Source organism: Anopheles ziemanni, chromosome 2 (assembly GCF_943734765.1).
Source record: "Anopheles ziemanni chromosome 2, idAnoZiCoDA_A2_x.2, whole genome shotgun sequence".
NCBI classification, from domain to species: Eukaryota; Metazoa; Arthropoda; class Insecta; order Diptera; family Culicidae; genus Anopheles; species Anopheles ziemanni.
In genome coordinates this window covers 28992599-29020309 of record NC_080705.1, presented here as the reverse complement: position 1 = coordinate 29020309, position 27711 = coordinate 28992599, and the positions used below count along the sequence as shown (strand labels likewise).

Here is a 27711-nt window from a genome sequence, read left to right as displayed (position 1 = left end):
AAGGAAACGGTATAAAGAAAAGATTTTCTTTATTCATCCTTCCTGGACATTTTATCCTTGAAGAAATATAAAAAAAAAACACATAAAGGGCCTTGGAAGAAATAAACTATACTGCGTGGAAAGGCAAAAAGTAAACCGCTCCACCGACAAAAGAATGTGACCGGTTAGAAATGGAATTCAAACCCGCGACGCAAAGCCGCAGCTATTCAGACATGCAAAAAGTAATGGAAAAATCTCTGCAAAGTAAAACTGCAGGGCAGAACGGAAAAAAACAGCAAGAAAAATGCCTTCGCCTAAAGTCAAAGGATATACTCAGGCCGGCTGCGAAACTGCCTTCCAAGAATAGAAGTCTGCTGATGGTTCAGCATCGGGCCATGGTCTGCAATGCCTTCACAAGCAGGTAGTGGTGGTATCGATCAGTTGGACAGCTGACGTAAAAGATCAACCAACGAGCTGCGGCTGACTAGTGGTTTGAGTTTCAATTTGCTTTTCCGACCATACTGAATAGAATCTTAAATACTGAATCTACATTAAACTGAAGCACGGAGCTCTATTTTTCCGTCAATGGGAATGAATTTATATCCACTTAGGCTCTCGTTAAAGGTCGCCAAAAACGCCATTCAAACTTCAAGTACTCTTTACCTAGAAAAAAAAACGAAATCCTACAAAGCCGTTTGTGCTTTTGTTCATCAAACGACTCTATTTGTGTTTTTCACCTTTTTGATTTTTCAAAGCACAGCCATACTACCCCCCCCCCCCCCCCCCCAACCTTCTTACGCTATGATGTTTGAATAGCTGTAACTTTTCCAACTTTCAAATTACACAGTCAATAGCGAAATAAACAGAGCACTCGGATGACTTCGAAGGACCCTTTCGCGTGCCGCATAATGCTGCAAAGCTGAATCGGATGAGGATGGCAGGAAGAACTGCAGGGCAAAAATAAACGAGCGAAAATTCCCAACTGTTGAAGTGGCACAACTTTTGGCTTGCCTTTTTGTGTGGTAGCCCCCCCCCCCCCCCGCACCCCCAGGGGGAGCGGGGTTAGTTTGTGGATGCTCTGACGATTTTATTTCGCCACCATGAGCTAATGCATCGAGTGACTACCGGAAACGTTGCGCCGAGCTGTGTTTTCTCTGTTTGTTCTTCCTTTGCTTGTTGTACGTGCTTCTCACTTTACATTCGTACGTAAACGTCCTTCGAAAGGAGATTTCTTTTCTTACTTTAGTGTTCTAACATGGGGAGTCAATATTGTAGTTGAACATCGAATGTCCTCCCTTGAACAAGCGAAAAGGGCATGGAAACAAGTGTGGCGTAAAAACAATTTTCAATAAATTCCAGAAAGACACAGGTGTCTGCTTTTATGGTTGTTCTACAGTAAATAAAAGTCTCATTTGAGGGTATAAATTATAACGCCTCTTGTCTTATAACTTGAGCAATGAATTACAAGAATGTACCACACAAAAGAAGTAATTTATCTTTATGGATATGAAAGTAAAGAAGGTGCTTGAACAAATTCTCAAGCATTCGGCTTGGACTTCTCTTTAGCCTTTCGATGTAGTTTTAATGTTGATATTTTAAAATGTCTACAGTTTTACGATCTGTGGTATTATATACATGGGTGCCCATATCTGAGTACGTTCCTTGCATCGCTAATGGCTTAAAAGGAGTCCTTTCCTGCCCAGACCTTGTTACTCCATCGATCCGACGAGGTTTTTGTGGCTAAAGCACAGTTCTCCAAACAGATCAAATAATTGATAAAACGGTGGAACTTTTTAGCCTCCCTCGTGCCAGCGATATGTGTCACGATCACGCACGTATTTTGGTCAACCTCCGGGGTGGGTCATAAGTTTAATGGATGAAAGATAATAAACCGAGGAACTGGCCAACCGAGAGGCCATAAAATCCACGGTCGCTTCTACCCATGGCTGGGTGTTGGTTAGTGTGTGTGTGTTTTAACAATTTCTCCGCCCTCCCGGGTAAGTGATGTCTCATCAAGCGAAACTCAAAACTTTAATAAGGCACAACAGTAATAATCAACTGGCAGCGCGTTGATGAAGATCGAGGATGAAAAGTAGTGTGCGACATCGAGAATAGGAGGGAATATGAAACAAGAAATGTCGCCAAAACGAGGCAAGATTAAGATAATGAGAGTTGGCCAGTGTATAACAAGAAACATAACGTCAGCTGGAAAGTTTGTACGGTTTTGTTTCATTCTTTGTTGAAATTGAAAGAATGTTATACAATATTGGAGTTTTTAATTTTCAAATTATTTAACTCTGTAATACTCGACTAAATATTTAGATCATATGCTAAGTACGCTCAGAACGCTTTCACAGTTTACTAAAAAAAACAAAGATACAAATAAATTTGTGTTTCTTCACGTTGTTACATTTTTATTGGTTGCTGTTTTGCACTTTTATTCACCGCTTTTTCAATACAAATTAAAAAACCCTTCCTTCAACATCTCCACGAATTGAAGCCTACCTTGAGGTTACATTGATGACTTGTTTGTAAAATTAAGAGAATTTTTTCTCTGCCTGTCATTTATTCGCTAAATAAACACACTGTAACATCGTCACGATTGATACGGCAGCGCTTTTATTTACAAGGCGAAGCTTTTTTCTCATCATGGAACAAAAGCTGAGTTCAATAAATAGGTTTTGTATTACTTTTTATTAATGGAACATTTTTCAAGCTTATTTAAGAAAATTACGTTTTGTTTTTATTCGTTAAAATACTGAAATAGGCTCGTTCCTATAACATTACAACAACAAGAAATTTGATCATTGGAATCAGTCTTCATAATAGACCAGGTGGAAGAAAATAAGTTGTCTAGCTAAATATACAGTAGTGTAATGAGGATATGATCGTTATAACGTATTTATTAAGAAAAACTCTTTTTCATCCATTCTAGGTAGATTGAGTTTACGACTGGTAACATTTTTTAGTAAAGTTGGGTCCACCTTGCATGTCAGATAACGATTGGAACCGTGCTCGGTAAATAATAGCTAACAAATATTACTCATTCTACCTTATGACCATGTGATTGATCCCACATTCGTCAACGCCCACCAGACTCGATAATGTAGACGACTACTTCTACTTCGACACCTGCATCTACGCGTCCACGGGCTAAGAAGTCGCGCAAAACGCCGTCCGCGTCCCGCTCGCACACACTTTGGGGTGATAAACTTGCCTTAGACTAATTTTGGAGGTTTTATTTTTGGTTGCCACCTCTGGTTGCCCCGCTCGCAACTTGCCACATTGTTTCTCAGCCCGCTCAGTTGACATTTCATGTTCGCGTAGCGGAGAGGTAGCGAAAAACTGACCGCCTTGAACCTAACCTTACGTTTTGCGCTCCGTCAATCCGTCAGCATGGTGGCATGGGATTGGTTTTCATTTTTACGACTCTTTTTTCCACCATCACGTCAAGGTACTTCTACGGTCTTTCGAGTGCGGTAAGGTGTTTTTGGGTGTTCTGGCTGCCTTCGCGACACGCTAAGGGAGCGGACACGAAAATGGATCCATGTTTCTACAAAGTTCCACGCAAGCCTGGCTACTGCTGGCGGTGTGTAAAAAAAAGGGTTCGGTGTGATCTTGAAGAATGTCCCGCAAACGTACCGAATTCGTTGAGTGACGTCATACAGCGCTGGTAAGCAGTGCACGGACTCTTTAACAACGTACGTTCTTTACGTTCTTTTTTGCTCTCTAGCACAACTAGGGCTGAATTTTGTCGTAGCAGCTCAAATGACACCGTTGCAGTGCTTTGTTTTACTCGTTTTCCTCCATGCGGTAACCTCTTTAATTTATGAATTCGTCCCGGGTATGCATGTAGTGGTTGGCAATGGTTTTGTGGTTTTTTTTTCAATCGAAAGCATTCGTTGGCATGACGTTGGGGAAGGAAATTGAGTTTGTTAAAAAAGCATACACATTGTGTGGTCATGAATTGCGGCAATCGTTGATGGACCGAGAAGGCCGGTTTCAGACACAGACTTCCAGACGAGCGGCATTTTTATGGTTCTGGCTACGGTTAAAGGTCTATCGATTGCCAACATGTATCAGCTGCTTGGATGGGTTTTCTTTAGGAAATCTTCATTTTGTGTTTCCCAGCTCGTGTCGAGTTTGTTTTAGCATTTCAAGTTAGTATTGGTGACATTTAGCCATAAACCCTTGTATTGAGCATCACAAAATTCTAAACGGAAGTCAATAAAAAATAAAAGAATTTCTTTATGATACATTTTCATTGCTATAACGAGTTAATCTATAACAAACCGCATTTTTGTTTGTTTCAAATGCTTCACTCAATTCGATAGTGGACATGTGAAACAACACACCTGCTTCCTACTGTAAACGCATAAAACGCCCAATGAAAAATTAATACATTTAAAAACGTGTTTCCTCCCTTACGATTTACTGACGCCTTCCAAGTGCTCTACAGTAAAGGAGTGTTAGGGATAAGTACCGTATCTGTATCCGTTGTTGCATTTTTAATCATGAGAAGTGTCGCCCGATGCTGCCCTTAGTGGAAAATTTGTTTGTATTGGAATTTTTTTTATTCCATCTATGACAGGTGTTCCGTGTTTCTACGAACGATGGAGACGCATGGTGGTTCAAGTTATTAACTGAACAAACACAGTCAAAGATGTTTAAGGCTTTGGGAAACACCGTAGGAACTTTGTAACGGTAGAATCACTTCATATCCACGACAACTTTCTATTTCTTTTTTTGATTGTTTTTACAGTTACAGATTTTTCTTTCTTTCTTTCATTCTAATATCTACAAATGTGTTAGAATTGAAGAAGAAAAATGCCATGATTCTCCCCTGGTGTTCAAAAGGACTGTGGAAAACTTTCAGTCAAGTTTAAAAAACAGTTCGTTTCTCAAATACAACAAATATAAAAAAAATCGGAGTTACCTGGTGGAACACATCTACCAGTCCCCTTACTTTCGTAGAAGCTTTTTTCCCTTAAGACTTCGCGTTATGCTACAGGTGGTTCCTTGTAACAAAGTAAAAGTCTACCCTCCTTCTCTTCGTTCAGGGATGTGTGTATGTGTGTGTTGAGTGGATTATTAAGTGTCAACCACCGGATAGCATAATGAAGACCTCTCGCCTTGTTGAGGGAGTTTTCGTATCGTAACTTTCCTTCCACCCATTTGCCGCCGTGTTAGTTATTCGGCGTTTATCTTCTAGACCCAAGGGACTGAGTTTCAAACGAACCTCCCTTCAAAAAGGAGGGGACAAAATATAAATAAACCTGTTGGAGACAAAGAAGGCGAAGAAGAGGCACTTTGGGATGGCAGTCGGAGTTAATAAACCATATCATCAGGGTTATATTTTTCATTTTCCTTTGTAGACAAAAATTATAAACTGTGATAATATCGGGTCGCCGCAAGGATATAATGTACACTCTACTGGATAAATAACTACGCAAATGCTTGAGTGCCTACCGTTATCGAAATAAGGATCCAAAAAGGAAGTGAAAAGGATAAATAGTGCACTTTAACCGCTCCATTGCCTGTGTTGTGTTTGTGTGCGTTTGTTTATTTGTTGGGATAGTTGATTAGGGTCGCCGAGTGATATGCGATACTTGTGCTGCCCAAGGATAAAGCGATCCTGTTGAAAGAAGCTCCCAGCTCACGAATATCCATGCAAAAGCTCGCTTAAAACGGAAGGAACAGGTCCGGTCAAATATAGTCTACGACGGTGGGAAGAAGTCCCTTTTTTGGGAATAACTCACGACTTTCGGGCGTTTGCTGCGGGTGGATTAGGGAACCCTCGTGTGAACTGGCGTGTGAGGGCTACTATCCTCACAACGCCGTGTGTGTGTGTGTATTTGTGTCAATTGTGTGACAGAAGAAAGTAAAGTGCTAGGAAAACGGGAAAGCCCCAACCACTGCTTGCTTCAGGTCGTAAATCGTGACTCCCATTGAAGCCACCCCGTGTGGTAGGAAGGAAGGCAAGGAGCGGGGATTACGTGCAGCTTCTTCGCAGCGACTCACGAGCGTCTTTACCGGAAGCGAAGCGGGACGAGCGACACCAACGAGACGGGTGGTTTCGGTTTCATGGAACGTTTGCCATGGATTTAATATCACTCCCACCCTGCTCCCGACGCTTGGAACTGACGACGATGGCGACCGAACAACCGTTGGCCCTGTCGCCAGCGTCCACTTCGGCGATTAAGATCTCGACGACGTTTTTAAAGGTACGTAACGGACCAAACCCGAGCCAAATAACTTTACCTTCCCCTCCAATGGTTACATCCCTCCCGGAGGTTCCTTTCCATGTTTCTCGATCTGTTTTTCGTTTCCCTTGTTCACGAATTTTCCCCGGTTTGTTGACTCAGTTTCGTTAGCGTTTGTAGTAAAACGGGATATTGATGGGTAATAGTTCGCTTGCGTTTTGTGCTTCTGCACGAAACCATGTACACACAGGCGCTTCAGCGTGCGGTAGGGTAGGCATGGAATGAATAATTAGCCCTGGTGCCATCATGGCATTCATAGGTCAGCAGTGGCCAATGAAATGAAGTGAAGGAAACAGGCTTGTCTTGCTTTAAAGAATGTGTTAAATCTTTGAACAATGTTGAGAAATGATATTCAGATCGGACAGGGCGGGTGATTTGCAATTATATATTAGCAGTAGAACTTTTGATCGTTCTCTTTGTCATATTTTGTTTTCAAAATTAATAAAATCGTTTCAAATAAAATTTTTCATAATAATTGTTAAGTTTTTAAAGCAAACATAGTTTTACTTAAATTTACATTGCATATGGAGCTAATGAAGAAAATTGCTATCATAACAACAAATTACTGTAAAAAACCGCTTGAATTAACAATTTTACGCAAAAGATCGCACAGAATACAATTAAAGCAAGGAAAATTAGAAATCTAAGCTAGGAAAACTTTACACCTAAGGAGGTTTAAATTTTTGTCTATTTTTATCGAAACCCTTCAGATACTTGCAAACGTGTCGTTATCATCCTAAATTATTATCAAGCGATTCGCTAATCAATTGACGATGGTTTTCCAAGTTGTATTGCTTAACTTGTTCATAACATTGCCATTCAATTGTACTTCGGGACAATTGAGTACATCAAGCAGAGATGGTCCGTGAAACACCAGTTTGCCGGTGATAATTGCCTGATAGAGCAGATAAAACGGTCAACCGTTCGGGGACCATTGTGTTTGTTGCTGTATATACAAACAGCTCCACTTAAAACGAGGGAGAGTGTTCGTTCAGTCGAAAACATTATAATTGCGCACACAATTAACGGCCAATCGATGTTGATCGTTGCAAATTAGATCGATTCCGGGGTTGGCAGGATGCGCGTCTTGTCGGATGGTTGAGCTTGCTTTGCTAAAGGAAATTCCGTTTCGTAGTGTTGGGCTATTTGCAATGCAAATGTTGTTTGTCAAACGACCACTTGTGCGAAAGAAGGAAGTGTCATTGAGGAAGGAAGGGAACGTTAGTGTGCATGCGTGTTTCTTCGATGGATGCACACTAAAACAATTTCCCAGCAATGGAAAGGTGTGGAGTAGAACGGTATGACCACATTGTAGTTCGTGCATTAAATTGCATCATCAACGACGTCTCCTTGTTGTCTAGGTTTGTTTTAGCTGGAGCAATACATTAGTTTCCCGATGAATTGGTCTATTAAACAGGCAGGTGCAACAAATCGACGGCTTGCTGGCAACGGGACATTCTCGGTTGCAGCCTGAAGGTGGCACGCAACTCACTGTTTTAAAAATGGAACTTGAGGGAGTTTGACGCCAGGAACAGGCAGGGTTCGAAAGAGCGCCTTGAAATCAACCGCAAATCGGCTGCTTTGGAAAATCACGCCGAAGGAAGTTGGGACGGGAGGATCGTTGAGAACGCTGACGCCAAGAATGTTGACGCCATCATCGTCATCACGGATGCTCTCCCTCTCCCGAACCGGGAATAGGATTCCCTCGGGGGAGATTAGGCTTGCTTATGCTCGATTATCAGACAACCGTTTATCGCTTACGGCGCACACCTTGTTCTCCGCTTCCATTTCGACACAATCTACACAATCCGTGCCGAGGATGTTATCACGGTGACGTTTAATCTAATACATTCGATACGCCAACTCTCACTCACAGACACCCGTCAAGACGGACCAGGAAATTCTGCAGAACTCCATGCTCGAGGATGACCCGAACTCCAACACCATCCTAGCCTGTCCCCGCGGCAAGGAAGCGGACGACAGTGGGCGAACGACGGATGAGAAGCGGCCTCGTTGGGGACCACAGCACAAAGGGGCACAGGAACTAGCGAAGCTGTATAGTAGTGGTAAGTTTCTGATACGAATGTGTTCACATGTCGCTCTGCCTCCTTGAATTGGATATGTCATCGCCTCAGTCCCTAGGCTTGAATACCTCTTTAGCTCACAAACTCGTTACGTCGCGCGAACAAACTGTTTAGATCGCGATGCTAGAGCTCTGAACAAGGGCCACTGATGGCATAATTATGTGGTGCATTGGGACGCAACTACCTCCCGTGCCCCTGGCTTTTGCTCGTGTTTCGTTGACCTCATCCCTCGATAAGATCTAGAACAATGGCGTTGACGAGTGGGCCGGGCGTTTCGCGACCAAGGAAGAGTAATATATATTAATACCTCTTTAGCACTGCATCTGTCACTTGCACGAGTGTTCCGCAAATCTTGGCCCGTACGTCGAGTCGGAGATCGGGGGTCTTTGCCTGATTGAATCACCGTCGACTCGCTGACGGTTGCCCAATGGTTAGTGACGTTATTAAATTGTCAAACCCCAACGTGCCACATTTCTGCTCTCTGCTTGAACTCCAAAGACCAAACTCTCCTGTGGTATTAGTTAGGCCACAATCACACGCCTCTGTTGATGATATCAGAATGACATCATGCATGAGCTAAGTGATACAAATGCGAGTGTGTTTACTTAAACCCACCCTTCTCTTGTCTTCTTTATTATGTTAGTTCAATATAGTTATTAATTTCTACACTTAAAATATTTCTCAGACATTTCAAATATCAACTAGAAAAAAAAAGAAAAACATCAACTTTTCAAAAGGTTTAAATTCCATTTTAATACTAAATGGATTATTTTTTTCAGTGATAAAATTTTTTGAATATCTAATTTTCTAATCAAAGTCACCTTTTCCTTTGGTGTTGTTTCATTTTAAAAATATTTTTTAAAGACTCAGTGTTCATAGAATATTTAGTCTTCCTTGAAGGATGGAGCTCATTTTTCTCCTCATCATTGTTGCATCTTTTCGATAAAACAGCTGCAATGCTATTTAAGAAAAACCCTGCTACAGTACGATAATGTCCTGTGCTACGATATTTGTCGATGGGGGAACTTAACTGTAGGTCAAGGCTGTTGGTATGATGCCTTTCTATTGTTTTGGCTTCTTGGCATCGGTTGTAACAATAAAAAAATTCGTTCGTATTTCTCTCGGAATGTACGCTGGATGGTCAACACAACTTAGAAGCTATTTGTTAGACGACTAGTTGTGTAAACCATCAAATGTATTTCTGTACGAGAACGAGAACCCAAATATATTTCAAAAGCTCGACTTATGAGACACAAGAAAAAAAAGCATAACTTTTTTAACTTATCCAAACAACGTTTCATGGTACCCAACTTTTACTCTTTGTTTTCACGGAATAGGGAAAAAGTTATATTTTTCTTTAGACTACACTTCATGCCCTTACATTGCCCTTCAAATACCACGATGTTGCTCGGAGTCAGTAGCGAGGTACCCTGAAGCCGGATGTGTTTAAACTCCTTCCTAAACTCCTCCGTTTCCTTCCCAATGGAAAGTTTCTTCAAAAGAACCAATGAAAGCTGTACAGTTGAAGTGATGTTTCGTTCTGAACGTACATCCTGCCAAGGGTCCCACTTCGTTCTCAAGCTGGCGGAACATTAATAGCCCATACACAGGCAACCCAGTGGTCAACAACTTCTACCGCATTCACGTCTACATGTTCGCCCTTTCACGACCACCGTGGAGTTGTTCCTGGAAACACTTGTTGGGGGCCAACAGTGGTGACGCCTGGTCATTAGCTAGCGTCTAAAGATTGTTTTATGTAAATGAGATTTGACTGTTGATATTTACCCTTTACCCTCCCATTAGGGGTTCGGGCCGTCGGGTTCCTATTCGTTGTGTGCACTGTTGCTCGGAAAAGAGCTCAAGTGAACCCTGTCCACCTTCGCCAGTGGTTCCGTTAGAGGGGTTGTTCCTTCTTACGTCCGGCGAAATGAACGTAATGGTGGCATTACCGGAGCACAACACTAATGGCCTATGCTTAGTCGGTCACGGGATTTGTGAATATCATAAATTGATTGCCGGTTACTTTGAAATTGAACATGAATGGAGAAGCGTGTATAAACTTGCAAGTAATTTTTAAAATAGAGGTGTAAGCAGATAAATGGACTTTGCTTTACTTTAGAGAACCCTTCTGATGACTGACTGATTTCATGAACACATAAAATCATTGAAATAAATTTACTTTTTTTGCGGTTTTCAAAACTTATCATCGCCTCTCCAGCTACCTGTTCGCACTGTTTTTATCTTTCATTTGTGGCTTTAAGCCAACCGAAAAGACCATTGCTCCTTGGCGCTCAATCAAACGGAAAACTTTTCAACTTGGCTCGTTAATTTTAGTTGGCAAAAATAATTAAACTAAATTAGATCACCCATTGTTCAATCTCTTGATCCAAACGTAATTGGGTTACTGCTTTTGCAACAGCTTTCACATAAGCGCAAGTTGCGAAGAGCTTTTGATTGTCAGGTTAAGTTTATCAAATGATTTTGGCATGGTGACAAAATCATAGTTAACTGGCTTGTGGACAATTTTGCAAAATTTTAACTGCCATTTGCTTGCTGGCATAGGTTTTCAGCTCATTGGTAAATTTTGACATCGTGCTGAGAACGTTTTTGGTAAAAAGATTTATTTTATGAAAAAGGAACGAACATCATACAATTATGAAGCAGGACGAAAGTGACATGTTAAAGTGACGAAACGAATAATGATGAAGGAACTTCAAAGCATAATGTTGTTCAACCACATAGTTTAACCCCAGAGGGCATTACGTTGCGGTTTTAATGCCATTACGTTAATTTGACCCAGCGTGTCACATAGTTGATTGTTATAACAATTTTTTCAAAAGCTTTTCTTTGTAGTGACATAATCATTTTGTAGTTTCATTTATGTGGTTTTCGTGCCATAGTTATTGCTTATGACGGCATAGATTTTACTGCGGTTAATTTGTGCGGTATAGAGTCACAATAACTCAGCCGTCGGCTTCGTGGGTTTCCTTTGTGGTTTTAATTTATTTTATCTTACTTTTTTGTAAATTTAATTCAATTAGTCGTGTCAGGTTGGATGACAAATTGTTTTCGTTGCTTCTTTCATTTTCAGGAAAACGGACTCAGGAACTCATCTGCGTTTACATCTGCATCACGCTGATGGTGCTGAATCTCGGCCTGATACTGCGGCACTTTCGGCTCGAACGGATTAGCAATGTCGTGGTGGCGGCCTTCTTCGGCATCCTGACGGCCGACTTCGGTTCCGGGTTAGTGCACTGGGGTGCCGACACCTGGGGCTCAGTCGAACTGCCCATCGTTGGCAAAGTACGTAGGGATGGCGAGCAAAACCACAGGGGACCGCATCTTGTTTCTTCACTCACGCTGTTTTCTTCTTTCGGTAGAATTTCCTTCGACCATTCCGAGAGCATCACATCGATCCGACCTCCATCACCCGGCACGACTTCATCGAAACGAACGGAGACAACTTTATGGTGGCGCTGCCAATTCTCGGCAAGCTGGCGTGGAACTTCTTTACCCGCACGAACGCCGAAATCCAACAGGACTATGCCATCAGTGCTTATCTGTTCCTGTGCTCGATTTTCGTAGCCATGACAAACCAGGTGGGTGAAGTTTTGGGGGAGGTAAATGGGACGAAATCAGAAGAAAATCGTCTGTTGCATAGTAATATGTTAGTTGACTGGTTGAAGTGAAAGCTACCAAGTCTTGAAACAATTCAAAAGATGATTAATCAAATAAGATAGTTTATCCTTATTTGATTAATCATCTTTTAAAAGATCCTTAAGGATTCTTCTGAACCGGATCTAGATGAGATGAACCATTTTCGGGTGGTTTTTCGTATAAGCTAAATAGTAAAATTACTTGCTCATCTAGAGATATAAATTAGTCAAATAAAATCACTCAATAATTACCCTAGCTTATAAATGTTTGTTTTTCGTAGATTCACAAATGGTCCCACACGTACTGGGGTCTCCCGAAGTGGGTTCTGTTTCTGCAAAACCATCACATCATCCTCCCGAGACGTCACCATCGAATCCATCACGTGGCGCCGCACGAAACGTACTTCTGCATCACGACCGGATGGCTCAATTGGCCGTTGGAAAAGATTAAGTAAATCGAACGCAGCGATTTCATTCAGTCGTGCTAGTTTTACTAACGTTTCATTTTCCCTTTGCAGGTTCTGGTCCACGCTTGAGACTATAATTGAACTATCGACCGGGCATAAACCGCGCGCGGATGACCTAAAGTGGGCTCAAAAGCGAACATGATCGTGCGGCGAGTTAAGCACGGTACCAGGGCACAACGCTTTACTGGCGGGATTGTTCCACGTGACGTCGGCGTTGCTGAGTTGAACGAGGACATCGGTAGCCATTAGGAAACTTTATGGCAGGAAGCATGTAAAAAGAGGCGCAACATTTGTGCTGTGAAGCGCATCAACACTCGTACTCAAAGATATTGGCAGGCGTTTGGAAACTTTTTAATACACAACATTACTGTAACTTTTGACCGTTTTGGCCGTTTTTATGGCGCGCTTACACAACAGAACCAAGATATGGTTGATGAGTTACACATAATGCCTTTTCGAGCGCTAGTTAATGAATATAAAGCGGTGGATAAAAGTACTTTAGATGAGGGAACAGTTTGGTCGACTTTACTTTGGAGGGTGGATTATTTCATGTACGCAGTTGAGGTGGCTAACATTGGGTCGCCATTGTGAGTACCATTGCGAATACGCTTCAACCGTATGTTATTAAAGTGATTTATTTGAGTAGAAACTGATAACGGAACAGTCCAAAGTACTGTTTTGCTAGTAAAGCTTCAGAATTTGCTACTGTACTGTGAACAGCTTTGGGGAAGATAATTTACATTTTTTTAATTAATTCTATGTCTTGTTTTTTGGTGAAAATCGTTTTACGTTATGTTTAACGTGCAACGCCTTAGAGACATCATTACATTTGGACAGGTATACGAGGAAAACATGTTATGTTCAAATGTTTCTAAACCAGTTTTGATACGATAATGATTGTGAATATTTGGTAATTTTATAATCGTTAATAGTTAATTTAATAAAGCAAATGTAGGGAGTGTTTGTGTGAATAGGTATGAAAACACACAACGGCACAATCTGGGTCAGCACTAGCCAGGCGATCACCTCATTTATTAAACATTTGTACACACGTTCCTGGCTTGCATACGGCATGCTTTAGAACATTCATACAACATTTAAACAGAGTAAGAAAAATAAAGTTATGTACAGAGTATAAGAAATACTCAGACACTATGAATAAGAACAAAAGCGACCTTGTCATTTTCGACCAAGTGCAAAGCTAATCGTACAATCATGTTTTTATTTTTTGCAAAGCGACTCTCGCTTCACGCACAGCGAGAAAATGAGGCAAATACAAATGAAAATGCTACAAATGTAAAATCTGACGCTTATACAAGAATGTTTTACTGTGACACGTACAGCAAAAGAAAAAAGTCAAATCCTACCAAAAGCAGTAGGCGCATAAAGGTTGTTGATGTTTTCATTCTTACATTAGTACTCAAGGAAATTAAAACAGTGTGAACGAGCAGTGGCTTAGCAAGATTTCTGAAGGTTGAAAGAAGAAAGTTACAAGAGGTAGCATTATGACGCGAGTGAATTTACTAAACTCATGAAAGATTAGTTATTGCATCACCTCTTGTGGCTTATAAGAAGGGAACTGAAAGGCAACACCAACACCGAAGCCCGTAATAGCATATAGACAGATGAACATAGTTTTGTTCGCCAAGGCCATCGCTTGCGAGCTGCAACCAAAAATGTTTCGACAGAGCAGTTAGAAAATAAAGCAAAGATAAATTTGTTTATGCATAAAGTTGCCTTTTTAATGTTGAATGGCGTATCGAAAAAAATATCGTCTCGTCCCGTCGTCTCGAATGACAGCAAGCAATTATTTTCTTAAAACACAAGAAATTGCAAAAACGCAATGAAAACAAAAATGCACACCACTGTGAATCCTTCCTTGTTAATACAATTCTGAACCACAATTCCAACAAAGAACGTCCTTGAAAATCCTTACCAACTTCTATCCTAGCCTGTTGTGGTGGAACAGTAGAAGTCAAAATGACGACCGCCTCAGAGCATTATAGAATCTGGGTCAACTGACTGCAGACGGTGAGTCGCCCGAGCAGCTATCGGATTACTCCAGCACAAGTGCGGATTCTGGTTGCAATGTCAGGTTTCTTTGCACTTACCAGTCTGTTCAGATATTGCAAGGCTCTGGAGATGCTCCTGTCTTAGAGTTTGTTCTTCACGATGTTCACGTTGGCTTTCAATTAATTCTCCTTTTTTCAGAACCGCGGACAAATTTGTCGACTGAGCGATCGTTTCGAGGAAAAGATTTAGAACATTTACAGTTCCTCCATTAGCGAGTATCGCTTGCTGGTGACGTACAGGATTGTTGTACCCTGTTTATTATCGGGCACACATTAACCTCACTCTACTTCGGAGCGTTGTTCCTTTTCGTAACATATCCGCTGCTGGTATATCTGAGAAAGGGGCGTCAGGAGCCTATATGTTTCATTGAATGTTCTATCATCGATTGGACAGCGACAGCAGGACATGTTTGGTAAAGGAACAGTGAAGATTAGGAAACTGGAACCCAAGGCTCATAGCCATCAAACTGACGAAAGTATTTAAATACCAAGCTTTTATGTTACCTACATCTCACTAGACCGATTGGTATGTGGTATACGAGGTGGTCACGGTTTTGTTTGTGGATCTATGGGTAAATTTTTTTATGGACAGTATAATCGAACGAAAGGTAAGTGTTTACTCAACCCTCAATCTCACCATCGTACATTTTACTATTCTGTGCGTGGTTTTGTTTGTTTTATGGATAATAAAATTGTTTTATTAACTGTTCGTTCTGACTTTAAGTTTTCAAAGATCGGTCACCATGAACAGAAATGAGTATAGATAAAACAACAATTAGACAACAATTGTACATTGTCAAATTAAATAAAAAACACTCAAACGTAACGCTACATGCTTAAATAAACATTGAAATTAGATGCGTGGAAGACGAATAGATTCTCGGCCCTAATATGTATGACATATTAAGCTTTCCACTCTTCCCCCACTATTTTAAGCTTCAAATGACATTTGCGCAACAGTGGACGCACAGACACAAAACCCTGCATTAATCATGCTGTCGTGTAATCAAATCGCCCCCGGGTTTGCTTTTGACATCCAGATTTATTACATAACCTATTAGATTGGGTGCATAAATCCATGCGTCCCGGCGGAAGCCAATCATGAACAAACTAATCCAATCGTTGATTTGAATATTACATACCTCCTGCTCCGGTGTGTTTATGCTAATTCAGTGTGTGCTGCAATATTACGTTGCTCATACGAAGCCTGATACTCTGGCGTAAGGAAACTGCATACACTGTTGCATCAGTTCGATTTGCAGAAGAAACTGGTGCATTGTCTTCGGTGCTTTATCCGTCAGCCCGTTCGGATGTTATTGATTTGTCTGCAGTCTTCATCATCAATAATTGATTCATCGGGCAGAGTAATAGTTGGAAATCGAAATATAACACGGGCTCAGCTCGAGAAGTGCAATGGTAGGAAAATCCTGCGCTGACGAAATATGTAGTAGAACAGTTCACAATCAGCACTGACTGCAGTGCAGTGAAGCTGCAGAAATCGATATTCAAGCTTGTCAGCAGTAGCAGCAGCAGAAGAAGACCAGAATCTCTTCCGAGCCAGATGAACATAAATCTTTCTCAATCCCTTCACGAGACTTCACGGAAGGAAGGGATTCATAATCGCAACGCAGTCATGTGTCACCGAACCAATGTCTCGTCGATTGAGAGGACGAAACTTATGGCGAGGATGAAAATTGCACTCATCCATCGCAAGAGGGTTGAAGAAATCGAAGCCTTTCAACAGCTACAGTCGCATGATAGGCTATAAAGTGTAACTGATTGTGCGCCAATATGTCATGCCCGTTAAACTTCGAATCAGCTTTCCTTTTAGATGAACTCCAATAAGAATGTCAACAAGAGTAATCAATTTGTAATAGTAACAGATTCGTTGTAATCAAATTGTTAAAAATAGAACGTATATTAAAATGACGGCTTACGAGCACCACATCCCTTGACCCTTCGTAAGGACATTGTGCATTTTCTAATTGAGTAACAAATCATTTTCCCACCAAATGATCCGAACCGACCCTGTAAAAGTTTAGTGTGAGCTTGTTCTCTGCCAGTGCAAACAGCATAAATTACATCTTCCGAATCCTCTGTCCGTTTAAAAACACACTTTCTCACTTTGTTTTTTTTGCTAGGTGCTACAGTTTGAAATAAAAACGCACACCAGTCCAATAAATTACCCTATGCGCCGGGAGAAGGTGGAACCAAAGAGAGAACCGAAAAGCATTAGGAAACACAACACCGAAACCATTAACTCTGGGATGTTCGGGACATTGGTGACCCGCTCTCCCGGTCGATGTATGGGGTTTTTCATCAACATACAAAAAAAGGTTTTATTTACTGATTCTACATTTCGTTCCGCAAACTGAGAAGGGATGAGGAAGGATAAAATATTTCATCAATTAGCCCATTCCGTTGTCCCACCGCGAACGGGCCCAAACACCCAAACAACACCTAAACAAAGGGATACTTGTAATTAATGTTTAAAGGAACGTTGAATTTTGTTATTGCTGTTGCGTTTTTGTATTTCTTGTTTTGCTCGTGAAACAATTTGATGACCTTTCACGACTGCCATCCCGTGTTGTCCATCTCGGGTTAGCGAGGTAGAAGTTAATCTTCAAAATGACCTTTTCAGATGGAACTGCACTAAAAACGTAGCTGTTAATTGTTTTTTGGATGCAATAAATGTCAACGAAAACTGAATAAGTGCCGGTTTCATTGGCCAACCTTTTTCAAATAAGCAAAGCATACATCATTATGTTAGTTTTGTGAATGAAAAATGTGATGAGTAGCGAAAACGAAAATAAAAATCCCAACCATGAACACGTCCATGTTTTTCGACGTAAACAAAAAAAAACTTATAAGTTTGTGAAGTATCAAACGACTGCAATTAAATTAAAAACATGATGAAAATTATAACAAATACATGGCAAACAAAAGGCACCGGATTTAAATAGCCTGGTAAGGAAAAACACCCTTCAACCTAGTTTTGGTTTCAATGATTTCAATACGAAATGAAAGTAAATCAGCGCCATTTGACTAATAAACTTCAGCACCAATATTGATTTCATCCTCGTTTGTAATGATAAAAGTTTCCTGCAGGACGTAAATTTACTTCCATATGCCAAGTTTTATCAGTTTCATCTCTACGATACTGAACTGCGTACATGTTCACTTCACCATTGCATTCCGTGTTAGCGCTGGATTGTTTTCGACGCTTCTAATTGCAGATACATAAAATAAACATTGAATAACCCTCGTTATAAATCATCGATGCATTTGTGTTCCCCAGTGGGAGAGGATATTTGGGGACAGTTCATTTCATTTGAACGGAGGCAATAAATTGTTCAATTGTATTTAATAAATTTAAACTTCAAAAATACTTCATGATTTGCTGGAGCAGTACTTTTCTATGGAAAGGCAATAACGATACGGTACATAAATGTTCTGACTAGAGACAATATTTTATGCGCTCAATACAATGAATGAAATTTATAACAGCCCAATGAAATAATTTATCCTTCGTACCGTGCGTAAGTAAGTAGCGGAAAAGCTACTTTACTGATGATGTCCATCATTATTAACGGAGGTTTCTGTTGCTTTACATTGCATGAAAGTTACTTTAAGTTTCTAAAACATTTTTCCCAACCTAGGCTAATCACCTCGAATATGCATGACATGGTTTTGCCTAGGACACGATTGAGTGAGTACGTTATTTGAAATGGGAAGTCGAACGTTGCTAGGCACTTCACGACACCACGAGTTACTCGGCGTTGCTCGTGAGATAATGCTTAGCGACCCGGCATGTGCTCAAACACGCTTTCCTGCTGAGCTAACGATTTTGTTTTCGTCCTGACGGTTGTTTATTCGCTGTGTTTCCTTCCAATTCGGCTAGCGGTGCAGTCGGAATGCTGCTGAAGACTCCCGCAGCAGGACCAGTGCCGTTGACCGGGATGTCCGTCATGTCCATGGCCGCATCCTTGGTAGCCTCCGGGCATGATGCCCCCACAGGCGCAGGTACTCGCCTTCGAGCCGCTGCTCGAGCAGAACGTGCAGCAGTGAAACACCCCATAGTGTGGTCGCAGCTTGTGGATCCGTAGGGCGATAGGACACTCCTGCGAAGGAAGGCGAGATGGAAAGCATCATCCAATCGATCACTATAGTCATTTCCTCAATCAATCTGCTTGTGTTTTGTTCATTAAATCTCCAGTAGGTTCCCCTAGGCTTCCGAGGTTCGTTGTGCGTCGTAGCGTACCTCAATAATTTTCCCGTCAACCGAAAGCATCAGATGCATCACGCCAGCACGCGGTGGCACGAACGACAGCGCGTACGAGCCATCCCGGTTATCGACGACAGAAACCGCAACCGAGTGGTCTTCGTTGTCCCGGAAGCGAAGATCCGTCTGTACCGTAATTCCACCGTGTGTCAACCGGCGCCCCTCGTGGTCCCGCACGACCAGCGTCAGCAGGACGCGCTTGTGGGCCTTCAGAACCGCCAGCTCGCCGACCGAATGCTCCAGGGTGCTATGGCGCGGATCAGCGCTCTGGGTTGTCACGATGCCATACAAGGGAACTCCGGTCTGAACCCGGGCACTCGGGGCTTCCTCATCCGCCAGGAACTGCAGCATGTCGGTGACGGTGCGGTCGACCGAACGGGATGGCTTGAGGCACTGCTCGAATCGCTTCAGCAGGATGCTTACGAATACCAAGTTTTCCACGTCGCTACCCTCAGCCATTAACTCCTCGGCGAACTCGATTGCCACACGGGCATTTTGTGAACGGTGCTCTGTAGAGAGAAAAAGAGAAAGAGAAAGAGAGGCCGAGATTTAAATTAATTGACACATTGCAATCGAGGTATTGTTTGTGTTGTATTTTTAAAACTCCGCTTCTAACACCAAATTTTCTGTAGGTGACAGAATACTATTACGGAGTTGCTCTGTGTGAACAGAATGCACTTCTTTCTACGATTAATTTCAAGGACGTTTTACTCTTTATGCAAAACAACTCTTGGAAACCCGTTCCATCCGATATTTGCATGCTTATAAATTGTGTAGAAAGAAGCCATGATGAATATCGGATTTCTATTTGCTAAACGTAAGTTCTAGTCGCTTCTTTGAAAATAATGTTTCAACTGCAAATATTACTGTTAGTGGAAATATCTCTCAAATAATAATGCATCGGCAAGTTTTTCTCTCAACGGAAAGATAGGTTCGCCTCAGGTTCCATAGATCTTTTTCGTTTATTCTATTCATGCATTCAAGTCTTCTCTTTGACATTATAGTGCTTTTGGTGCGTGATCCCAATAATCGTGTTTTCCAACCTTATAGTTTATACAAATAAATTAGCAGGAAATCATCAAAAACCGCTCAATTGAGTAAAAGTGGCCAGGAAATTTATAATATCCTAAAACATTGCAATTTTTTTTCTGCTTCATAAAGAGAGTCCAATATTTTATTTACGGTTGCCGACCCCCGTACGCTTCTATGGAAGGTGTTGCAGTTGACTTACCGAGGTCCAACTTTTGCGCCATTATCATGTCTGTCTTCGCCTGCCGGATGTCACCGATCTGCCCGGTCAATGCCTTCCGGTGTTCCTCGAGGGCGGCCACGTACTCGTCCACGAATGCGTCCACCTCGCGCTGTACGGCCTCACACCGGCTGTTGATGCGCACGGTCAGGTCGTTCAGCTTACCCACCTGCTGCAGCGCGTAATCCTCCAGGGGCCGCGTCTGCTCGATGGCGCTTCGCACGAACCGCCCGTAAACTCGGCCCGCCCTCGCCACCGTCGTGCAGCGATGGTCCCGGTGCAACAGCGTGCTGCACTCGCCGCAGATCACCTGATGGCAGGTGGTGCAGAAGAGTTTTAATTGCTGTTCCGGATGCATCGGACATTTAATCGACTCGCCGCGCTCGTCGTCCTCCCCGACGCTCCGTGGCCGTGCGGGTCGGGTGCAACTCCGCCTCAGCCTCTCGCCGACCCCGAGCCGGACGATGCCATGCGATGCTGTGCTGCGCTGCCGTTTGTGAGCTTCCTTGCAAAAGTTGCACAACTGCAGCGAGCACGTTTGGCAGGACACGGTCGCCTGGCGGATCCGAGATTCCGGGAATGAAATCCGCGCAATGTCAATGCAATCGTCCATTGTGATTTTTTTTCACATAGTAGTTTTTGCACCGATTGGTAAATCGATTTTCCCATCGGAATCGAAAAAGTGAGCGTGCGAGAAAGAACATGGGGAAATCGAATTAGTTTAAAACTGGCTCCGGATCGGGGTCCGGGCAAACTGAAGCGTGTGTAACGAACTGCTACTCACTACAAGCATTCACAAAACTGAAAAAACACGCTGAAACGAGAATAGAAAAATGTCACCGGAAAGAGGTGTGAAACTGAAATAAAAATCCCCAAGTCCACAAGACTGGTGAAGGTGTGCGAATTTGGTCTCGCGGTAGCCCGATCTACTATCGACTGCGTTGACCACGTTATGGTGGCTGATCGTTATCTAACCGATGGAATTGGATTGGGTGACGGGCCATGCATAAATTATCATTAGTTTTTCTTGCTCTTTCTGTCATAATGGAGGAAACGATATTGTAAACCAATTTCGGAAAAGTAAACAAGTTATTTTACTTGAGTTCTGAAATCAAGGGTAGTGGTTTTGCATTGCCATTTCGTTGAATTTTTATAGCATACTAATTTTAAATCAATTGTAGTACTTTCAAAGTGAATTATCGCATCGATTTTAGGTTGTGGTGATGATGAACGTCTTTTAATTTAAGTTCATTGACTGAACTAAAGGAAGTAAGTGTATTTGAACCGAAATAATTAATTCTTGAATAAATCAAATCAACACTAATTTAGACATAATTTAAAATAAAAGGTTTTGTTCGGTATAGTCCATGATGTTTTAAAAACTATATTGTAGTAAGTTCCAAAATAATTGAATCTAGTGTCACTGTGAGAAGTTTTCCCTGCAGAAAAAGAAAAAATAAATTGAACACGTTAAACAAGGGAATTGCTACAATATTTTCTCATGTGACAATTACTTATACGGAGCGATATTTCAAAACCACACCATCTCTCAGTGGAATATAAAGCGGTTTGCGGTAGCTTTATATTCTCATTCTCTCTATGCAAAGAACAGCAAAAAAAAAAATCTATATATGAACTTGAACATCACTCCAACTGCACATGGATGCGATGGTAAATGTTTTCATGAAAAAAAAGGAACAAAAGCAGTAGAATGCGTTGAATGATAAATGTCAAAACTTTGCACCACTTTCCAATCCAATCCAATCCAGATGTTTCCCCTTCTCGCGATTGCACCTTTTCCCCCGCGGGTTCGAAAACATCAACCAACGCCTTCAAACAAACGTGGTGTAAAACTGATATCCCTGTGATAAGAAGAGCACTGTTTCCTCCACTGTTTAACTTACCGTAACCTCGCTGGAGCATAACTCACAGAGGGCCGATCCAACCGCCAGCGTAGGTGTGCATGTGGGAGACCCGTGGGCGGAGGTGGAGACGGACGATGTACCGTGTTGGGAAATGATGTTCTCGATTTTCCTGGCCAGCACAAAGTGCTGCGGCAGCTGGCTGACTCCACACGGACCGGCCGGCAGCTCGCTCGGCTGCTTACAGGTGGGACAGATGAGAACTTTTTCTTTGTCATCGTACATTACGCGGGCCTTTACTTTATCCGGGGCGTCCTGACAACGATACGAGGGAAGGAGGAAAAGAAAGAAAATACAGCAAAGGCGTCGTCTAACGACGAGCACATGTGTGGTGACATACGAAGACGATCGCAGGGATGTGCTGCTGAAAATATGCTTTTGAAGAATGCACCTGGGAAACTGGGTGACACCTGCTAGTTGGGATGCAATTGTAAGGAATATGTGTTCTAAGGAATGGCTCGCCTTTCATTTCCTTCTCGCTCTACCTAACTGCTTCTACGGTCGCTTAACTAGGATCCCATAAAAATGCAACATTACTGTATTACATTCGCTTCATATGCATGAGTTTTACATTGCTCACTATGTGTGATGTGATTTTCTGTGCTATTTAAACTAACTCCAACCAACCAATCATTCTACAAAAAATGAAATAAGACGGATTGTGACACTTTTTTATCTTACACTTTCAACTCTTTGGCTCGACGGAAAGTGATTACTTTTGTCTGCAAATCCCCCTGCAACTTGATGATTATTAATTGTGCCCCAGTGCGGTCATCCGCTGCATGTCTTGTAAAAGCCTCTTAGCAGATAAAGCTTATTGCCGGTTGGTACGAATTGGAAGTCTCACAATGCCAGCAAGGTTTTGTTCTGGCGTTTACGTACCTTTTCGGAGGTCCTCACTGGTGACCGTAAGCAGTGCTGCTCCCGAAAGCTCTGAAATGTGGTGCGCAGCTGGTCGAAGCGTGACTCGCTTCCACCGTTGAGCAAGAAGGGGCTGATTGGAGAAGCAGCTGCACCAGCATCATCGATGTGATTATTTAATGATACCCTTAAAGAGTTTTCTGCACTCTTTTCGTTCCCCGGTACTGAGAATGAACAGAAAAAAGCTGTTTTTTATTTAACAAATTGATTAGAATGGAGTTGAAAACCCCAACAAATGTAAAGATCCGGAAATTTCATCAGCTGGATGGTGTTGAAGGATACTAGCAAAACATTGGGATGCTAGAGGAATACTTTAGATAAGCTGGAATAAGGTTCGTACAGTTTAGACCCTTGGGAAAAAGTTGACCTCTACAACAATAACATGATATAACGAATACGTACTACAATAAAATGATATTTGGTCCAACTTTGTACTGTGAATCTAAAACCATTATTAATATGTTTTAAATTATACCATTCTATTCTAAAATGCACTACTGCCCTCAATGTGCTCAGCTGGTGAATCGGTTTACGTCTAATGTATATTTATTTGTCGCTTTTGCTGCCGTGCTATACACTTGAATTGTGGTGAAATTAAAAAAACATAAAGCGCCTTCAGGAAACGCGACCAGACGAAGCCGTAGAAAAGTCTCGGCACAACCCAACCGCGGCGTTAGCACGTGCTGCACATGTGGCACAATAAATCCATGCTTATCGAAGGTGCCGCAGTACACTCGGTTCTCCGTAAAACTTAGCAAACACCTGGACAAGCGGGGAAAAAAAATAAACTAACTAACAACAAATACCAAGGAAAGAGGAACAGCTTTTCAGATTGCAAGTGTATAGTGAACGACTGGGAGAATGCAAAGGGTAGATGTTTTCAGTGTGTGTGGTGGCTCTTTGACCTCTTATTGCTTACGGTCCCAGTCGAAGTCGGCACTCTTGTGCAGCCGATGCCAGAACAGGGCACTGTCCTGTCCGCGCGTGGCTTCCGACGCCACACGGCCTAGGCAAGCTCGACAAAACGTGTGCAAGCACTCAAGCACACGTGGCTCTCGCAGCAGCTTCCGGCAGAGTCCGCACAGGTACTTCTCAGGCAGAAAATCGGTCGGAAAGTGGTCATAAACGGTGCTGAAGAGTTCAGATTTTTTGGGAATGCAACATGGCGTGTCGTTCGTGAGTCAGGTGTGTTTATTCGTTAGACTCTTGCGAGGTGAAGCTGGACTCTGGTGGTGGATACTTACGATATCTCGTCAAATTTATTCGCCTGCATCGGTTCCTTCCGCTGACCTCCGACAAGTTCCAGTGTTGGGCTGATTGTTCTAGAGTGCATCGCACCACTGGATCCTTGTACCTCCTTTCCACCGTTCGCACCGGCTACCATCGTCATCACCATCATCATGTTCCGTGTACCTGCTTCTATAGTTTGCGGTCCATCGTAGAGTAGCCCCGTACAGCCCGGAAGTGATTGTGTACGCTCCTGCGGTCCCAGCTGCTCCGAATCCTGTAGCTGTTTGTCCAGCTCTGACTGATTGCTGTAGACCGAGCTACGCCGCAGACTACTCTTTCGTGGACTGCCTATCCCAACCAGCGACCTTCCCAATGACTTTTCCAAGTCCACTGGGAGCGCGGAAGATACACCGTCACCTCGACTCGTGCGCCGCGAGGTACCACTCCTCGTTCCAAGCTGCTCCGGGGTTAGATTAAAAGTCAATTTCCCACCGGGAGCCCTCGGTGACTCCATCGGTGCATCCGGAGTGCCTTCATCAGCGACTATACCGTTCTTTAACACCACCACCGATGGTTCTATGTATTCTTCCTGTAGCCGGATGTAGCCGGGAACCAACGATGGGTCTACCGTGTCTACTCCCGGTGGATCTGGTCGTGGAGATCCGGAACGAAACCGAAGCAACCCGGACCTTTGTTCGTCATCACATTCACTTTCCTCTCCGTCCGAGTCCTCGCTGGCCCACGAAGGGCGGTGTGGCTGCGTTGGCACACAAACATCAATTTTCGCGCGGGCTCGAGCCCTAGGGGAACGACGTCGCACTTCGGCCACTTCACCATCTGTTGTCGTAGAGTCTGCCATCCGGCATCCAAACCGTACCCAACGCAAACCAAACACTGCACCCGCCTGACCACAACCGATTATCGATAACGAGACGGAAACGGTACGATAAAGAAAACGAATGACATGAGTCTACAGGTCTTTCTGCTGAAGCTGTTACTACCGGACTGAAGCTCCACTAAACACCGAAAGTGCCCGATGGTATCATAAATACGCACTCAGAGTACGACGTTAATTTAATTACTGCTGCAGTTTTACACGAATACTTTCATACCTCTGTTCCTTCGGAGTCATCCAATCCGGATGGGAATTGTTGAACTCGTTTCGGTATCAGCAGTAAGATTAAACTTTTTGTAACAAATAATTCATTCAATTCCGCATGGTATGAAATCGAAATACCCTATTAAACCACTTACTTTGTTTGTGAGTAGAATATAGTTTAGAAGGGTAGGATAAAATTAATAATTTTTACATGTTTCATGTCTCAGGTATTTTTAATACACATTTACTTGTTGTTGAGAGAGACATATGATAGTTGTTAATTATTTTCTAATGGTATCAACTAGTGAGTTGATGTTTGTCTTCTATTGAAATGTAATATTGGGAAATGGTGGAATAGTAACTCAAACATTCCAAGGCTGGTGTCTTTATTGGGTAAATGATCCGTAATGATTCATAATTTAAAGCACTGTTATGGAAGGCTACTTATTTTGTGGATTTGCTGTTAACAAGTATGCATCACCGTCGAATATATTTATCATGCGGTAAGGAAGATAGCATTTTTTTTCAGGCAACACATAAAACTATTTTTATTTGAATGTTAAAACTGCATAGTTTGTTTTTCTGTGAATACATTGCAATGCTATTACAAAAAAATTTAATGCTGTAAAATCTGTAGTTGTGTTTTTCAAATCGCTTTTCTAAGGTGCTGGCAAGGGACATAACATATTGCAATGTTAAACAACATATTGCATAACCATAACGGAATACTGATATAATACTCTAAGAATCTGCAACAAGAAACATATTTGTTGTTTTCAATAGTGAAATTAACGGATGGATATAGCATAGTTTCTTACATATGTGTAGGTTGCAAAGTTTAGCGGTGCAAATCCATACACCGTCATTATCATAGGACGTTGCTGACGACTAAGAAGAAAAATGAACTCTTTCTGTTTGCTAATCGGGAGGTTGTACCATGGAACAGAGTTGATGGTGTCGTACATGTCATCTACCTGAAAACGGTTGACTTTAAATGGTATAATTTACTTTGGGAAGATATTTTTCTCTTCTTACCTTCAGTTCAACGTAGTGTCCAATCAAGAAGTAAGAGGTAAAATCCAAAAAGATAATCAATACGAAAAAGTATGCTGCATACCAATCAGTCTGTATGAGAAAAGATACTGTAAGGCATGTGTACATAACCCTCTCATATAAGAAATGAAAAATTTAAATTTTTCATATGCGCATGCTTACCAACAAGATTAACAGCACACCAACGCATAAAGAAATTACGCCATTCCATACCTGACTCAAAAATATGAGCTTAAACAAATCCTCGACACTGTCTAGAAATCTGCAAACGAGCCAACATAGATTAAGAACAACATCAAATAATTAGGGTCGTATTCAAGTAACATCTCCTCCCGCAATTACCTTAAGGCTTGCTGATGATTATGGATACACTCCATCCACTTTTGACGTATCACAGATCCATTATTATTTTCTACAAATTCAACATCATTCAGCAGATATCGTAACTCCCGAAGATGCACAAGGCATATATCGACATAAGCCGATGCGTATAATGCATACATAATAAACAAAAACTCCGTAAATGACGCCCCAAACACACCAATGGCGTACAGGTGCACTTGAAACAACTTGTTGGTTAGATAGCCTCCCTTTGTGCTCCAATCATAGTACGGCAGTTCATAAAGAAATAGTGGAAGCAGCGCACCATTGACGTAATATTCGTAAACTGTGTACATTCCAAAAAATATTCCTGAGCAGCCGAAACAAATAAACATCAGGCGACCAATCACCCAAAGAATTTGACCCGTTCTTTCCAGCACCGCCACCTCCTCGGCATTTCCGTTTTCAAAAGGCTTTAATAATTCTTCCTCAATCAAATCAGTGAAGCTCTTAAACTTGAAACTTCTGAAGATTAGAACAAAAAATTTTATGTAAAGCTGAAATTATACAGAGGGACACTCCCGTGAAAATATAAGAAATAGAAACATACGAAATGCTGTACGTCAGTACTTACAGCTACCGCAGGGCCCAAAGTTATAAGGATCTTCATCATATGCAGTGGATCGTTTGAGTACTTAGCCAAGGTATAAATGGTGCTCACAAAATACACTATCACGTGGAAGGACAGATAATAAGATGCGGGCCGAAATCTACCGGGAGCTGTCCAAATTTCTGTTCCAACAATTTTTGAGCTTATGGTTAGCAAGTTCAGAAGATTACGATAGCTTTCTACGGTGGCCATTTTTATTAACCTGTTGTTTTATGTTTTTAATGCAACCAAAGGAATGTCACGAATTGAATAAAAACAACCTGATTACTTAATGGTCTGTAAATGAATGAGGCTGATTGTTTCAGCCGATTGAATTGTTGTAGCTTCTGAATTTCGCAATACTGTTGCAGATGCATTTTTTTCAGACGTATCATCCATGTTTTATTCAGATATCATTGGAAAATAACACATGGCCCCCTGTGGGACCTAACACTGTATGTATT

General features: G+C 42.0%; 3 protein-coding genes across 3 annotated transcripts; 1 reads left to right on the top strand and 2 right to left on the bottom strand.

Annotated features, from left to right (window-relative positions):
* The first annotated feature begins 6077 nt into the window (after positions 1 to 6077).
* On the top strand, positions 6078 to 12591 carry LOC131281544 (plasmanylethanolamine desaturase 1). The gene is made up of 6 exons (XM_058310883.1): positions 6078 to 6203; positions 8119 to 8308; positions 11418 to 11629; positions 11707 to 11925; positions 12264 to 12433; positions 12501 to 12591. The coding sequence occupies exons 1-6, from the start codon at positions 6078 to 6080 to the stop codon at positions 12589 to 12591; spliced, it is 1008 nt and encodes a 335-aa protein (XP_058166866.1).
* Positions 12592 to 18390: 5799 nt separating this feature from the next.
* LOC131293331 (uncharacterized) lies at positions 18391 to 24984 on the bottom strand. Its single transcript, XM_058321410.1, has 7 exons — positions 24140 to 24984; positions 23815 to 24026; positions 22857 to 23059; positions 21957 to 22229; positions 20035 to 20608; positions 18783 to 19312; positions 18391 to 18642 (listed from the first exon to the last, which is right to left on the bottom strand). The coding sequence occupies exons 1-7, from the start codon at positions 24982 to 24984 to the stop codon at positions 18391 to 18393; spliced, it is 2889 nt and encodes a 962-aa protein (XP_058177393.1).
* Positions 24985 to 25919: 935 nt separating this feature from the next.
* On the bottom strand, positions 25920 to 27460 carry LOC131293330 (uncharacterized). Its single transcript, XM_058321409.1, has 6 exons — positions 27294 to 27460; positions 26620 to 27123; positions 26440 to 26539; positions 26260 to 26349; positions 26043 to 26198; positions 25920 to 25973 (listed from the first exon to the last, which is right to left on the bottom strand). Exons 1-6 carry the CDS (start codon positions 27458 to 27460, stop codon positions 25920 to 25922), a joined length of 1071 nt encoding a protein of 356 aa, XP_058177392.1.
* Positions 27461 to 27711: the final 251 nt, after the last annotated feature.

Bases quoted from the DNA above. Each gene is read 5' to 3' on its own strand.
- LOC131281544 (XM_058310883.1), top strand. From the start codon at position 6,078: ATGGATTTAATATCACTCCCACCCTGCTCCCGACGCTTGGAACTGACG. The intron at 8,309-11,417 runs GTAAGTTTCTGA...TTTCATTTTCAG, and splicing joins AGCGAAGCTGTATAGTAGTG to GAAAACGGACTCAGGAACTC. The intron at 12,434-12,500 runs GTAAATCGAACG...TTCCCTTTGCAG, and splicing joins TGGCCGTTGGAAAAGATTAA to GTTCTGGTCCACGCTTGAGA.
- LOC131293331 (XM_058321410.1), bottom strand. From the start codon at position 24,984: ATGGCAGACTCTACGACAACAGATGGTGAAGTGGCCGAAGTGCGACGT. The intron at 24,027-24,139 runs GTAAGTATCCAC...TGAACTCTTCAG, and splicing joins AATAAATTTGACGAGATATC to CACCGTTTATGACCACTTTC. The intron at 23,060-23,814 runs GTAAGCAATAAG...GTTCATTCTCAG, and splicing joins TGCCGACTTCGACTGGGACC to TACCGGGGAACGAAAAGAGT.
- LOC131293330 (XM_058321409.1), bottom strand. From the start codon at position 27,460: ATGGCCACCGTAGAAAGCTATCGTAATCTTCTGAACTTGCTAACCATA. The intron at 26,540-26,619 runs GTAATTGCGGGA...GCTCGTTTGCAG, and splicing joins AATCATCAGCAAGCCTTAAG to ATTTCTAGACAGTGTCGAGG. The intron at 25,974-26,042 runs GTAAGAAACTAT...TTCTTGTTGCAG, and splicing joins ACTTTGCAACCTACACATAT to ATTCTTAGAGTATTATATCA.